The sequence below is a fragment of the Puma concolor genome, chromosome C1 (genome assembly GCF_028749965.1).
Source record: "Puma concolor isolate L17-30 chromosome C1, mPumCon1.1.hap2, whole genome shotgun sequence".
Taxonomy (NCBI): domain Eukaryota; kingdom Metazoa; phylum Chordata; class Mammalia; order Carnivora; family Felidae; genus Puma; species Puma concolor.
In genome coordinates, this window is record NC_141674.1 from 97,968,765 (window position 1) to 97,981,963 (window position 13,199).

Here is a 13,199-nt window from a genome sequence, read left to right on the forward strand (position 1 = left end):
GTGTCCTAGATCTGAGTGAGCTTAGCATGCCGGACCTGGAGGCAGGCCCAGGGGGTCATCCAGTCCAGAATCTCATCCTTGCGGATAACAGAATCAAGACACAGAGAAGTCAAGACACAGCTAGTCAAGGGCAGAGCCAGGATGTGAAACCAGGTCTCCTCATTCCCAGCTCAGCATTCTTTCTGCTCCGTTCCGCCACCGCCTCAGCATCTGGCCACACCAGGGGAAGGAGATGCGACTTGTGAGAAGAAACCTAACCTCTTTGGGTCCATACCGGGTACTTACTCCTAACTCCAGGTGGTAGTCTCTCTGCTTGCAGCATCCACGTGAATGAAATCACAACCGAGGGTTTCCCTGGTGAAATATTTTAAATACATGAATGCCTGGTTGTTGAGCCCGCTGTGACCTCTGACTCAAGTGTTTCCTAACCAGAAGGTGACACGAGATGATTACTAATGCTTGCATTCGACACACCTTTACTTTAGGAATTGTACTCTTTTCTGCCAGGACTTTTGATGTCGGTGCAAGGTACATTGTAATTGCCGGCTTCTCCCCTGGGGAAGCATGCCACCTAAACAATCTGATTGGTAGGCCAGTTCAGAGGAGAAAAACGAAGTGGCTACACAGAGTACCTTTTTTTCTCTATGTAATAGCCCAAAGAGAAGTCACACGGAGCGTAATTGTTAATCTGGGACAAATGAAGAAGGCACGCTCGCTCCCCTGCCAGCCCTTGATTTTTTCTATGAAGATAAACAGAGGAGGGAGATGGGGTCCGTGGACGATGGGAAAGTGAATGGTTCTAGCAGGCTTATCATGGCGGCTCTGAAATAGCAAAGAACTGACCCTGGCACACAGGGTGGCTGTGTTCCAGTAAGCCCTTTTATTGTTCTGAAATGGGTCACGTTCCAACAGATCTAAAAATCTCCGGAAGCTGATCTAAACTTGGTGCTCCATGATAAAAATGCCTTGGAGAAGGCTGCTGGTCAACCCGGGCTCTGTGTGTGGTGAAATCAATGATACGCAGCACCGGGCAGGAGTGCTCAGAGAGAAGAGGGCCATAGCCCCCGCCAGAGAAGGATGCTCGCTGTGGCTTAATCAATTTCTACTCAGGAAAACATCCCAGCAGGGAAAAATACCTTTTCAGTTAGTTTGTTCCCCTCAACCTTATTTTAAAACCCCAAACAAGCGAGCAAGTATGGTGCCCTCTTGTTCTCATTAATAAAAAAGGAACGATCACAGCGCTTGAAACTCTTCTAAGAAAGGTACAATATAAATAGAGAGCGCTTTACAGAGACGATGCCATTTATCTGCCCGGGAGCTGGAGAATAAGATTTCTTTATGTACTATACAAATGGGAGAAACAGGTTCCAGGGGCAAGGTTCTTGCTCAGTGTCTAGCACAGAACCGAGGAGGCGAGCTGGGAGCTCTAAGGATGACTGAGAGGGATAAACGTTCAAGTACGATGCATCACGTGAGCCCAAGGAGGGTTTACTTCATATCTACCTGGTAGGCTTTTAGATGCATTTTTGTTAAAGATTCTCAAACTGTGGGTGCTAAAAGTGTAGGTGAAATCCTAAGTTACCAAGGTGAATGTCATTTTCAGCTTCTTCATACAGAGAACTGATCAGCTGAGTGGAAAATGGTAAGATAATGAGTGGGGGAGGGGCAGTCTCGGGAGCTTGGTGTGTGAGGTCAAGAAAAAAGTAAGCCCAAAGGATAGGAATCAATGTATTCTCTTTTGGTTTTCCATATACTGTTACTTTCCCTTCACTGTCTCATCAAATATTCATTTTCAAGGGCTTGATTCCACTTTATCTTTCTTTCTTTTGTAGTCTGGACTAGTGAGTCAGGGTTTTCAAAGAAACGGGACTTGGAATCAATTATTTGGCTTAATTAGGTTGTATTCATCATGGAGTGATTCTGGAACCGAGTCCCGGCACCCTCGTGCCACTCTGCACCCACCCCCAACTCCAGCCGCCTCCGGCCGGTTGCTTCCGGTTTGCGTGGACAGACCAGCCCAGTTATAATGCCGGTTATCTTTCTGAGGTGGTGCAACGGGAGGGCTCACTGGCTCCACTAGTGATCATTTAAGGGTCCGAGTTTCCAGAAGAGCAGAGATGACAGGAGCCTACCGCCTCATTTACCAACCAGGAAACGGGAAACCAGAAGAGGCAGTGAGTTGCCTGAAGCCCTGCAGCCCGTCAGGGACCTCTCAGCTTACATGTCCCTCCCCCTAATCCATCCTGAACACTTCAGTGTACTTATTCTACTCAACGTATCTCCAATGGATTTAAAAATGGGGGAGGGGGCAGGGCACCCTCCCTTGGTTGATTCAACCCTGCATTCAAGTGAGGTACCAGGTGTGGTCTCTGGGCACCTACTGTTCTGTCTAGGAGCTGCCTCCTGAGTAGGCAGAGGCTGGTCGTGGGTACCGCACACACACCCTGTAGACAGAGCCTTCTGGATAAGAGGAGGCAGAAGATCTCCTGGGGGAAGGGAGCCGGGGAGGTGAGGGATGGGACTGGCCTCAGTCATTTAAGCTTCACAGAAGCTGTGGTAGAATCAAGGAAACCACAAGACAGAAACATGAGGCCTCAGATGACCAGGAACTTTGTGTCTATGACTTACTTCTCCACACTGGCCTTGAAGGCACGCCTACCTGAGTAGGTAAATCAATTAGCTTGGCTCCTAGAACCTTCTATCCCCCACATGATTCCACATGTCCAAATCCCCTCAGCTCCCAGTCTCTCTTAAGACACCTCATACTGCAGGGGCGCCTGGGTGGCTCAGTCGGTTAAGCATCCACTTTGGCTCAGGTCATGATCTCACGGTTTGTGAGTTCGAGCCCTGAGTCAGGCTCTGAGCTGTCAGCTTGGAGCCTGGAGCCTGCTTCGGATTCTATGTCTCCCTCTCTCTCTGCCCTTCTCCCACTGCACTCTGTGTCTCTCTGTCTCTCAAAATAAATGAAACATTTAAAAAAATTAAAAAAAAAAAAGACACCTCACACTGCTCTGAGGTGGAAACCATAGAAACACTAGAAATAGGTGGAAACAGACCTGTCCACCCCGAAAAGAAAAGGGAGCTGGAAGGTCCTCTGGGTTTGGCTCCCACACCTTTCCTGTGTCACAGAGCCTAAAGGAGGGATTACAGTTGACCCTTGAACAACATCAGGATTAGGGGCACTGACCCTCCACACAGTCAAGAATCTGAGTATCGCTTTTTCCTCCCCCAAATCTTAACTACTCACGTTCTGTTGACTGGAAGCAGCCTTACCGATAACATAAACAGTCAATTAACACATATTTTGTATGTTATGGGAATTCTATACTGTATTCTTACAATAAAGCAAGATAGAGAGAAAAATGTTATTAGGAAAGTCATCTGGGTGGAGTGCCGGGATGGCTCAGTTGGTTGAGCATCTGACTTCGGCTCAGGTCATGATCCTGAAGTTCATGAGTTCGAGCCCCGCGTCGGGCTCTGTGCTGACAGCTCAGAGCCTGGAGCCTGCTTCAGATTCTGTGTCTCCCTCTCTCTCGGCCCCTCCCCTGCTTGCTCTCTGTCTCTCCATCTCTCTTGAAGATAAATAAACATCAAAAAAAATTTTTTTTAAATAAAGTCATCAGGGAGAGAAAATACATTTACAGTACTGTACTGTATTTGTATATATAAAAAAAGTCCACACCTAAGTGGACCCACACAGTTCAAACCGTGTTGTTCAAAGGTCAACTGTACTGTTTTTAAGGTGACTGCTTTTCAGCTGAGGGGCCACGTGGTGTAAGGGTTAAAGCTTTATTTTTTTCATTAGATTTTCCAACTTTATGCTCTAGACTTCCTAGGCTTGAAGGCTAGGATGAACAAGCAATCACCTGCTGTTTAGGATATGAAATGGGTATGAGATACTCAAAATGAGGCTTAAAGCTCGCCTGGCGACCCCCGCATCTCAACCCATTTGAGAAAAAGCAGGCCTGGGAGCCAGCAGGGTGATACATAGCAGGATCTTACATTGGCAGAGTTTGGCGGAAGGGAAGCTAACTGTCAATGTCACTGGAAGGGACATTTTCTTTGCAGTTGAGAGAAATGATTGGCTCCAGATTATTATATAGCAAGGCCAAAGGGGCCAAGATTGGAGCCCAGGGCTCAGGACTCCTGGGCAGTGCTCTATCCATCATATCTCTGTTAGGATGCGGTCACACGGTGTGCCGCCTTGAAGCCACACTCTGTCCAACAACGGGAGAACCGGCATTCGTGGTGGCAGGATCTGATCTCTGGCCATCTGCATCCAGACAATGAAGACTGCCTTGGGACCACCTGGCTAGAGCCTCAGGGAACCTAGTGCTTCCACGGCCACGTTCTGATCTCAGCCTCTTGGGGCTTTCTCCCAAAGGACTGACTCGGCCCCGGGGGCTTCGTGAAAGCATCCTGGGCCTGGCACAGTGGAGCTGCTGGGAAGGCTTCCTCCAAGTTCTAATTTTCCGTTTAGAACTCAGTGTCGCTTTCAATATGCTCGACATCAGAGGCTTTTTGTCAGGCAGCTTCCCACTGTCCTCCTCCATTTCCTTCCTGCCTGTTCCGCACTGGGTGAGAAGCACATAGCCCCCGCACACCCCGGAAAGGACCCATGAAGGCGAGGTCGTACAGCCGCCGACTGCCATTCTCCAGCTCACGCTGCCATGCGGCAAACTTGCCAAGGGCCAAGCGCGACCTCACCCACCTCTTTGAAGGATTTCTTTACCTCCACCAAGCAGTGCCAGTGTGCAATGGGCTTCCGTGGGTACGCCAGCATCTCGTTCCAGTGGTCCCTGCCCAGGCCTTCGGCATTGATCCCCACACGACACACTCCTATGATCTCATTGTGGCCCACTCTGAGGGAGAAACAAAGGGCCTGGTGCTGGTGACCAGACACGCTGTCAGAAAGGGGGGTCCTGGGGGCTGGGATTCTGCCCAGCAGATCTAACTCAGAATGCCGAGCTCTGAAAACAGATGCTTGGCAGGGCCTCGGGGTGCCGGCGGCAGTGAAACTTTGCCCACCCTCCTTGGGTGGACACTGAATCAGACAGATGAGAAAAAGGTGACAAACTGCTTTGGAATCACAGGAAATGGTGGGCAGATGGCCGGACTTTAGGGAATGGGAGAGTTTAAGTCTCGTCCCTTATTGGATTCTGCTAGGACATCACAGCCTTGCTTGAGATCTCAGCATTTGGAAATAAATCACCCCGCTCTGAGTACTCTTTCTCCATACCCCCAAAGGCTAGAATGTGATTGATTCACTCAGCAAGAACATCAGTCACCACTCAACTATGTTCAGCGAGCACCTACTATGCCTGAGAACTTGTGCTAAAAATCCTGGATGGAGGGTTTACTGCATGTTTTTTTTGTTCTTCCTTCAGCTAGAGTGACACCTGGAGAGAAGGTGTCATGGTGGCTGGGGTGGTTGGAAAATATTTTTGAGCCGACTCTGACGGAAGAGAGGATTTGGATAAGTGGAAGAGAAGAAATATATCCAAGAAAGGGGAAATTAAGTTGGATAAATATGTTGGGTCCAGATTCTGGAAGGCCTTGAGAAGCTAGGGGAAGAGCCTATATAACAGGAGCCATTGATGGTTCTTGAGGAGGGTAGGTGCCAAAGAAAGTAGTCTTTTAGGAAGGCGTGCTTCTAGTGTGTTGGTAGGATTGAGCCAGGGCGTGATGGAGGCAGGGGGCAGCTGGGACGCTGCACAGCCATCCCTGAGTGGGAGTGGTAGCAGCACCAGAAATGGAGAGGAGGGAGGCATTTTAGAGGACAGATGACAGGACTTGGTGGCAGGGGGAGCAACAGGAGTAGTCAGGGGCAAATTCAGGGAAACTAACGGGTAGATTGGCCCTTGATGGAAATGGGCCCTGCTGGGAAGCAAAACTTGAGCTTCTGCTCAGGGGAATCCACACTCTTCCTCAAACTTCTGCACCCTTCTTGGGTGGAGCCATATTTGAGGCCAATGGGATCCCGAGCCCTGAACCACAGGGTCCAAGGTCAGGACACCCTGTGCTGCATTGGTGTGGGCGTGAGGGGCAGCGTGAGTGGCCCTCTGGAACCAGCACCTACCGATCGTAATCCATAACCGAGATGAGCAGGTTGACTTGATCCATGTTCTCTGGGGGGATGTCAAAGATGATGGCTTCATTGTAGACAGGGTTGAGAGTGTTCTTCTTTATGGTCGTTTTCTTCTTCTTCAGTCTCCTCCCATCACAAAGCAGGGACACTTTGACATATGGATCTGTGCCAGTGGAGGGGTGATGGGAAGGGAAAGGGGCATGTTAGGGAGCATGTTAACCAGATGTCCTCGAACATCATTTGCAGCAGAGGGACGGAAGCCACAGACCTACTGTTGCTCATAGATGGTATCAGTGGGTTGTTAAGATAATTAAACCACCTTGTATTTATGTAGCACACCTGTCTCTGAGGACACTTCGTGCTTAATAAACACAGAGTCTTTAGCGACCTCAGGATTATTGGGAGAGTGCCTAATGGACTTTCACTAATGGTGAAGCTGGCCTCAAATCAGACAGGACACCTGCCCATGGGTATGCAGATCACGGCCCTAAATCTCAGCTCCGTGATGGCCGGCTGGCTCCAAAGGGTGGTGAAGCTGAACGAGGCACTCGGTTCCTTTCCCCGACTTGGAGTCCTTTTCTCTGGGGGTTTGTCAGCATTATTAGCCAAAGGATAAGGGAGTAAAAATAGATGTCGATGACACCCAAGGAGTAGCAGCGTGTCAGAGTAAATGAACAGCGACAATCACAACGCTGGTCCTGTCCTCCCCACCTGACAACAGGATTATGGGTCTCATTGTCCCAACAAGCTCATTTCCAGCTGGCATCAAGAAAGGCCCTGCTGTCTGCTTCCCCGGAAGCCCCTTCCTGCCCACTTCTGGGCAGAGGAGGAGGATGGGGCTGTGGCGGGGGCCGTGAGTAAGGCGGCTTCCTGAGATTCGGGGCAACCAGTTGACATTTCATTTCTCAGGGGGATCTTGGATTCTCTCCATCCCCAGAGGAGATGTCTTTTTACTGAACCTCCATGTGTCTCCCATCCCTGTCTCTTCTTTCGTTTTCTGAATAGGTATTTTGTGGTCATCCTTCTACCCTGAAATTTTCCACTCATCCAAGTGAAGTGACACCTATTGTATCTCATAGCACAGGTGTCTTAGACACCATCATAATTGTTATTTATGCCACACAGCTCAAGAAACGGGAGGGCAACTCACAGGTAATAACAGCTTTTGAGATGCTGATGTGCCGAGACACCTTCTTGCCCAGAAGCCAGGGTTCATGTGAATCTGTCAGCAGCTGTGGGCCAACCAGCCACTGCCTGGTGCCTTGATGCACAGGCATGCAGTTCTATCTCCTGGGCACCTGAGCACCCACCAGGCCCTCAGGCTCCCCGGGCATCGCTCAGGGGGCAGCTGGGGCACCTCACCATGCAGAAGCTAGAGAGAGCCGACTAACCAATGTGACAGCGGCAGCTATGCCTTAACCTTGGGGGCACTTAGGTTTATGGGGGCTCTGGGGGGACCATGATTAAACAGTAGGTGTTTAATCAACCCACTGTCTCCAGTGACCCGTTTGGAAGGGCCCTCTCTTGGGGATGTTTTCAGTAAAAAGGAAGGCAGAGTTCCTAGAACCTCTGTGAGACAGCTTTCTGGTTTCTATAGGCTCTGTTGTCTAGGGATGTGCCCAGGACAGTGTTCAGGTCCAGGCGGTCAGGTAGGAAAGCTTGCCCCAAGACCTGTCATTAACGTGGCAACTTCTAGACTCCATAAGGTATACGCTGCCCTGGAAAGTGTCTTCAGGCTTGAGGCTGTTCAAGTGCTGGCTTGTTGCCTGCCACGCCCATTTCCATGTACCTCCTAGACAACAGATTCCCATGTCACCAGGCTTGGAAAAATATGGCAGAGCCACCTGTCCCAATGGCCACTAGGCAAATGCTTATTACCGACTGGGAGATTCTCAGCTTCTTTCCCCAACTCTGTTTACCCCTCCGAGGTATGTCCATTTACAAATTTCAGTGGGTGTATTTCCCTTGAAGAAATCATCAATCTTATGACCGTCCAAGAGGCTAAGCGGAGAGATGACTGTTCCTTTGGATTCTCTGGGGCAAAAATTTGTGGCTTCTAGTGGAGTGCTGGCTCCACAAGACCTTGGAAGTTGTTTCCTCTCTAACAGCCTCTGATGTGCTGTGCAGCTGAGGGAGAGAGCATGAAGGCTGGCAGTGTATTTCAGCCTCGTTGTCGTGAGAGCCATCATAGTCCAGCATTTACCAGACACTGTGCTGAGATTTATGTACATCATGTGTTTTAAACTTCCCCCCACCCCCATAAAATATTTATCATCTTCACCCCCTTTTATAGGTAGGGGAATTGAGGTGAGAGAGATTAAGGAACTTGCCTCAGGTTTGAACCTAGGTCTGTCTGTCTCCAAAGTTTACATTTTCAACCACTAGACTCAAATCAGTACAGACCGGATGTGGTGGAGATGGGTGGGTTTTGTGGCATCCAGACCCTTATTATTATTCTGTGTTATTTTCATTGTCATCATTGCAGTGTATGGGCTTAGAGAATTGGTTCATGACTGGTTAAAATCAAGGAGAATAGGAAGACCCATGGGTTCAGGGGTCGATGGCATAGAAATCAAGAACAGGCAATAAGCTCTATTCGCCCCCTGGTTTAGTCCAATATCAAAGCAGTCTGAGCTGACGGCAACCTCAAACTCATCCTCAAAAACAGGAGATCTAGTCTGAGAGGCCCCTGCCATGTATGCCCCCACGGTATCACCCGCTGACAAGGCTCCTCATGCTACATATTCATTCAGTCACTCATTCAAAACATATTTATGCAATGCCTATTGTGTTGCCATGCACCGTTCCAGACATTTGCTTACATCTGTGAACCAAATAGACAGAAATCTCTGACAAAAAGAGGACCCCTGAATGTTCCGTGTCAAGTTGAGATTTAATGCCAGATTCCAAACCCAGGTGGAAAAGGGGGTCAAGTTGCGAGAGGGGGATTAGGATTTGGTGTGAGAAAAAAATCTCTCCCCCACAACCTTCTGATGTGGAACGGCCGTTATGATTACCTCAGTGGCTTCAGCATAAGCTCTCTCTCTAGCACATCAATTTAATTACACCGGAGAAGATAGTGTGGGGACTTAGGCAGCAAAATCCTATTTCCCTCAGCAGGCTGGAGAGTCCTCGGTGAATTCCTGTCCCTGGCACGCACTTATTTTGATATTAAAATGAAATCTACATCGGCTGTATTTTTGGAGGAAGCTGGCTTGCTGGGACCTAAGAGCTTTTCACATGTCGGGAGAGGCTCTTTAAGCTTCTCACCACAACTCCCCCCCCCCCCCCCCCGCCCCCCGCCCTGCGAAGTGCAGTGGTAGCTTCAGTGCAAGGAGAGGCATTAGGGTGGGTGCCATCTTGGGGAGCTTTTGGTCTGGAAGACATGAGTGCCGCCCAGAGACAGTGGAGGCTGGGAGCAGAGGCTCCGAAGGATTCAGAGCGGCAAGAAGTACACATTACTTCAGTGTTTTCCAACCGTCTTTCCTCAAAGCCTCATTTTTCGGGGTCTAATACCTCATCTTCTTCTACCTACACCAGGTTGCACCTGGGCACAGATGTTTGCGGCTGGACCGTCCCCTCTTTATGGCCCCTGTGACAATACTAAGGAGTTTTCCAGGAAACAAATAATTAATGGATAAAAGCGAAAATCTCCCGTATACTCCCACCCAGGTTCAGAGGCACCTCTGGAGTGGTTTTCCACTGGAAACCAGATTCATCACAAGCGCCTCTTGGGTGATGGGTCTTGGAAAACAAGCCTTTTCCTCCATTTGTAACTCTGAGCGCAGCTCAGACTGTTCTGTAAGTCTGCTCTTTGGGACACTTCACCCCATTTCGCGTCTCGGGCTAATTTGAGCAGATGGGGGAAGGAGGCTCCTGGGACCCACGCTACTCCTCTGCTTTATCAAAACTCAAATACCTTCTCTGACAACAACGTTGTCATGGGAAAGGACCTGTCTCTATAGCTGCCCCAAGCAAGCATTTCCTCGGTTTCTGGAAGAGGACTCATGCTTCCCGCTCTACTTAGCAGCTCTCCTGGCACTGAGGCTGGGGCCAGGAGCCCTGCAGGAAAAACTCAAATACAAATGTACTTTGCTTTTCAGTGGCCTCGCTCCTTTGACTAGGTCTTCGGGGCCGCCACAGGGCTGTGCGGACCTCCAAACATTTACACACTCAAACATGACATAACCCTTCAAAGTCCTGGGGCCTCCTATAACTAGAAAAATTTTCCTTATTTATTTATTTTTTCTCCTACTGTGTTTATTCCTTATTCTCCGCCTCCTCTGAGGGAAAGAGCGATGGGATTAGCTAATATCTACTGAGTGCTTATTGCGTGTCTGGCACAACTGTAAGGACTTAACATGAATCAACACGTTTATCCTTTTTTTTTTTAAATTTTTTTTTTTCAACGTTTTTTATTTATTTTTGGGACAGAGAGAGACAGAGCATGAATGGGGGAGGGGCAGAGAGAGAGGGAGACACAGAATCGGAAACAGGCTCCAAGCTCTGAGCCATCAGCCCAGAGCCTGACGCGGGGCTCGAACTCACGGACCGCGAGATCGTGACCTGGCTGAAGTCGGACGCTTAACCGACTGCGCCACCCAGGCGCCCCTCAACACGTTTATCCTTAAAGCAAACTGTGTAAGTTCTTTTTTCAGATTAGAAAATCAAAGCATTACACAGCAAGGGAGTGGCAGAACTGGAATTCAAGTCCAGAGTTGGGGCTTCTCTTCTAAGAACACTGACGGTTCCGGGCACCTGCGTGGCTCAGTAGGTTGAGCATCTGACTTTAGCTCAGGTCACAGTCTCAGGGTTCATGTCGGGCTCTGTGCTGACAGCTCAGAGCCTGGAGCCTGCTTCGGATTCTGTGTCTCCCTCTCTCTCTGCCCCTTCCCGCTCGTGCTCTCTGTCTCTGTCTCTCTCTCAAAAATAAACATTAAAAAAAAAGAACACTGATAGTTCTCCCTTCTCTCTAAACACCTTTCCAAGTCCTAATGTCTGGGTGGCTGGAAGGCCACATGGCAGACTACTTGGGTAGGAGAGGTACCTGAATAGCCTGTAATGTCCATCGCCTTGAGGTTCCGACATTTGATCACTGTGAGGGTGAGCCTGCCTGCTGTGGGCAGGTAGCACAGCGAGAACATGATCTCTCCCAGGTCCACGCTTTCCTGCAAAGAAGCAGACGAGAGGGCAGATGAGGGGTGCACAGGCCCCTGGGAAGTTGCTGCAGGCCACTCTGGGGCCCAGGAGAATGTTCTTCGAGGCAGACTGCCATGTCTGTCGGACCCGAGGGTCTGGCCTCCATGCTGGGAGTAGCTGGGACTAAACGATCACGATATTGCCTCTTCAGTAGAATTTGCCCCCTTCATTGTTCCTTCTGAACTCTGCTCGGATTCTGGAAGGACCTCAGGGTCCTGCTTTGTCCTGACTGGCCCTGCATGTGCCCCTCAGCTGCAGCCTCGGGACCAGCAGCCCCTCTGTGGCCCGGCCCTGTTCCCTTCCAGCTCGCCCTTCTGAGTCACTGGTCCCCTTGACTCCACACCCCAGCCCCTTGCCTGGCTCGTGGTCGTGACTGTGTCCTGCACAAGACCCACCTCGGCCATCTGGTGCTCTCTCCCAGCATGTCTGCTTCCAGCCCTCAGCTCAGCTGTTCCTCACCAGTCCCTCCACTTCCTCGCCTGTCTGGAGACCCACCCAGCTCTCTCGCCTCCAGGCCTCAGTGTGGAAACACAAGGGATCGCGACCTCACTCTGGCCATTCTGGCCTTCTGGGAATTCTGGAATTCGAGCCCAGAGCTGGCCATGCCGCAGACCGAAGGGTGTACACTCCCCGTCCCAGGTTTGTGCCAGGTCTTGGATCCACCTTGTCCTTTTTCCTTAAATGTGGTCATCCTTCAAAAACGACCCTAGTAGGGGCGCCTGGGTGGCGCAGTCGGTTAAGCGTCCGACTTCAGCCAGGTCACGATCTCGCGGTCCGTGAGTTCGAGCCCCGCGTCGGGCTCTGGGCTGATGGCTCAGAGCCTGGAGCCTGTTTCTGATTCTGTGTCTCCCTCTCTCTCTGCCCCTCCCCTGTTCATGCTCTGTCTCTCTCTGTCCCAAAAATAAAATAAACGTTGAAAAAAAAAAAAAAAAACGACCCTAGGAGAGTACACGCTCTGCTGTCTCTCCTAGGGGTCCTAATCCTAGGAAGTTTCTGAGCAACAGGGAAGAGGAAAACTTCAAACAGGGTAAAGACGTCTGTCTGTCAGTTACATAGTTCTTTCCTGGACTGCTTCCTCTTCTTGCCCCCCACTTGATGAAGGAGAATGCTGTTGCTCTGAAACCTGCCCTGAGGCCCTGGGGCTGGCCTGCCCCCCCCTCCCCCCGCCCCAGGTGGAGGAGGAAGGCAGGGTTTGGGGGGGTGGCTCTGATCTCAGATGGGGCCATCCGCTCCTTCAGTCATTCGTTCAGTCAACAAATGTTCGCTGAGCACCTGCTGTGTGCGGGGTGTTCTGGGAAAGAACAAAATGCACAAAAACCCCTGTCCTCACGGAGCTTACATTTTTACTTGGGTAAAGGACAAGAAACAAAGGTAAATAAGTCAGTAAAAAGTACCAAGGAGAAGGGTGCCCGGGTGGCTCAGGGGGTTGAGCATCCAACTCTTGATTTCGGCTCAGGTCATGATCTCACAGTTCGTGGGCGTGAGCCCTTTGTCCAGCTCTGCGCTGACAGCTAGGGATTCTCTGTCTCCCACTCTCTCCGCTCCCCCTGCCCCCCCCCCCCCGGTCATGCACGTGTTCTCTCTCTTAAAATAAATAAATAAAAACTTTAAAAAAAAAAAGTATCAAGGAGGAAAAAGTAAGGCAGGTAAAGGAGATAGTTAATGTTCGTCGGGGAAGCCATAGCTCTTGACGTTTTAGACAGGCTGGCCAGGGAGGGCCTCCTTGAGGAGGGCACTTGTGAGAAGGAGAGCAGTCAAGGATGACAGCAAGGCTTTTGTCCCTTTTGACAAAGAACTCCCCTTGACTGTGCACTCCTAGAGACACCTGATACCTGGGCCCAACTGGAGAATAATGTAAGACACTCCCAACCCCTTCCTGAGCCTGTGGGCCCCATGCCCTCCTCTAGATGGA

General features: G+C 50.2%; 1 protein-coding gene and 1 long non-coding RNA gene across 11 annotated transcripts in view; one reads left to right on the forward strand and one right to left on the reverse strand.

The window, feature by feature from the left end:
- The window catches only part of LOC147578264 (uncharacterized), a 107,711-nt gene that overhangs the window by 75,378 nt on the left and 19,134 nt on the right, over positions 1-13,199 (forward strand). The gene's annotated exons all lie outside the window — the stretch shown is intronic.
- The window catches only part of SYT6 (synaptotagmin 6), a 60,793-nt gene that overhangs the window by 2,928 nt on the left and 44,666 nt on the right, over positions 1-13,199 (reverse strand). For 4 of the 9 annotated variants that reach the window (XM_025934930.2, XM_086717893.1, XM_086717895.1 and 1 more), the window contains exons 4-6: positions 11,136-11,256; positions 6,080-6,251; positions 4,712-4,862 (exon numbers count right to left, since the gene is read on the reverse strand). In XM_025934930.2, coding sequence (XP_025790715.1) covers positions 4,712-4,862; positions 6,080-6,251; positions 11,136-11,256 — 444 coding nt within the window. Of the gene's footprint in view, positions 1-285; positions 355-4,711; positions 4,863-6,079; positions 6,252-11,135; positions 11,257-13,199 lie in introns of all 9 variants that reach the window. The other 5 variants (XR_015255006.1, XR_015255005.1, XM_025934933.2 and 2 more) reach the window with 5 other exon arrangements.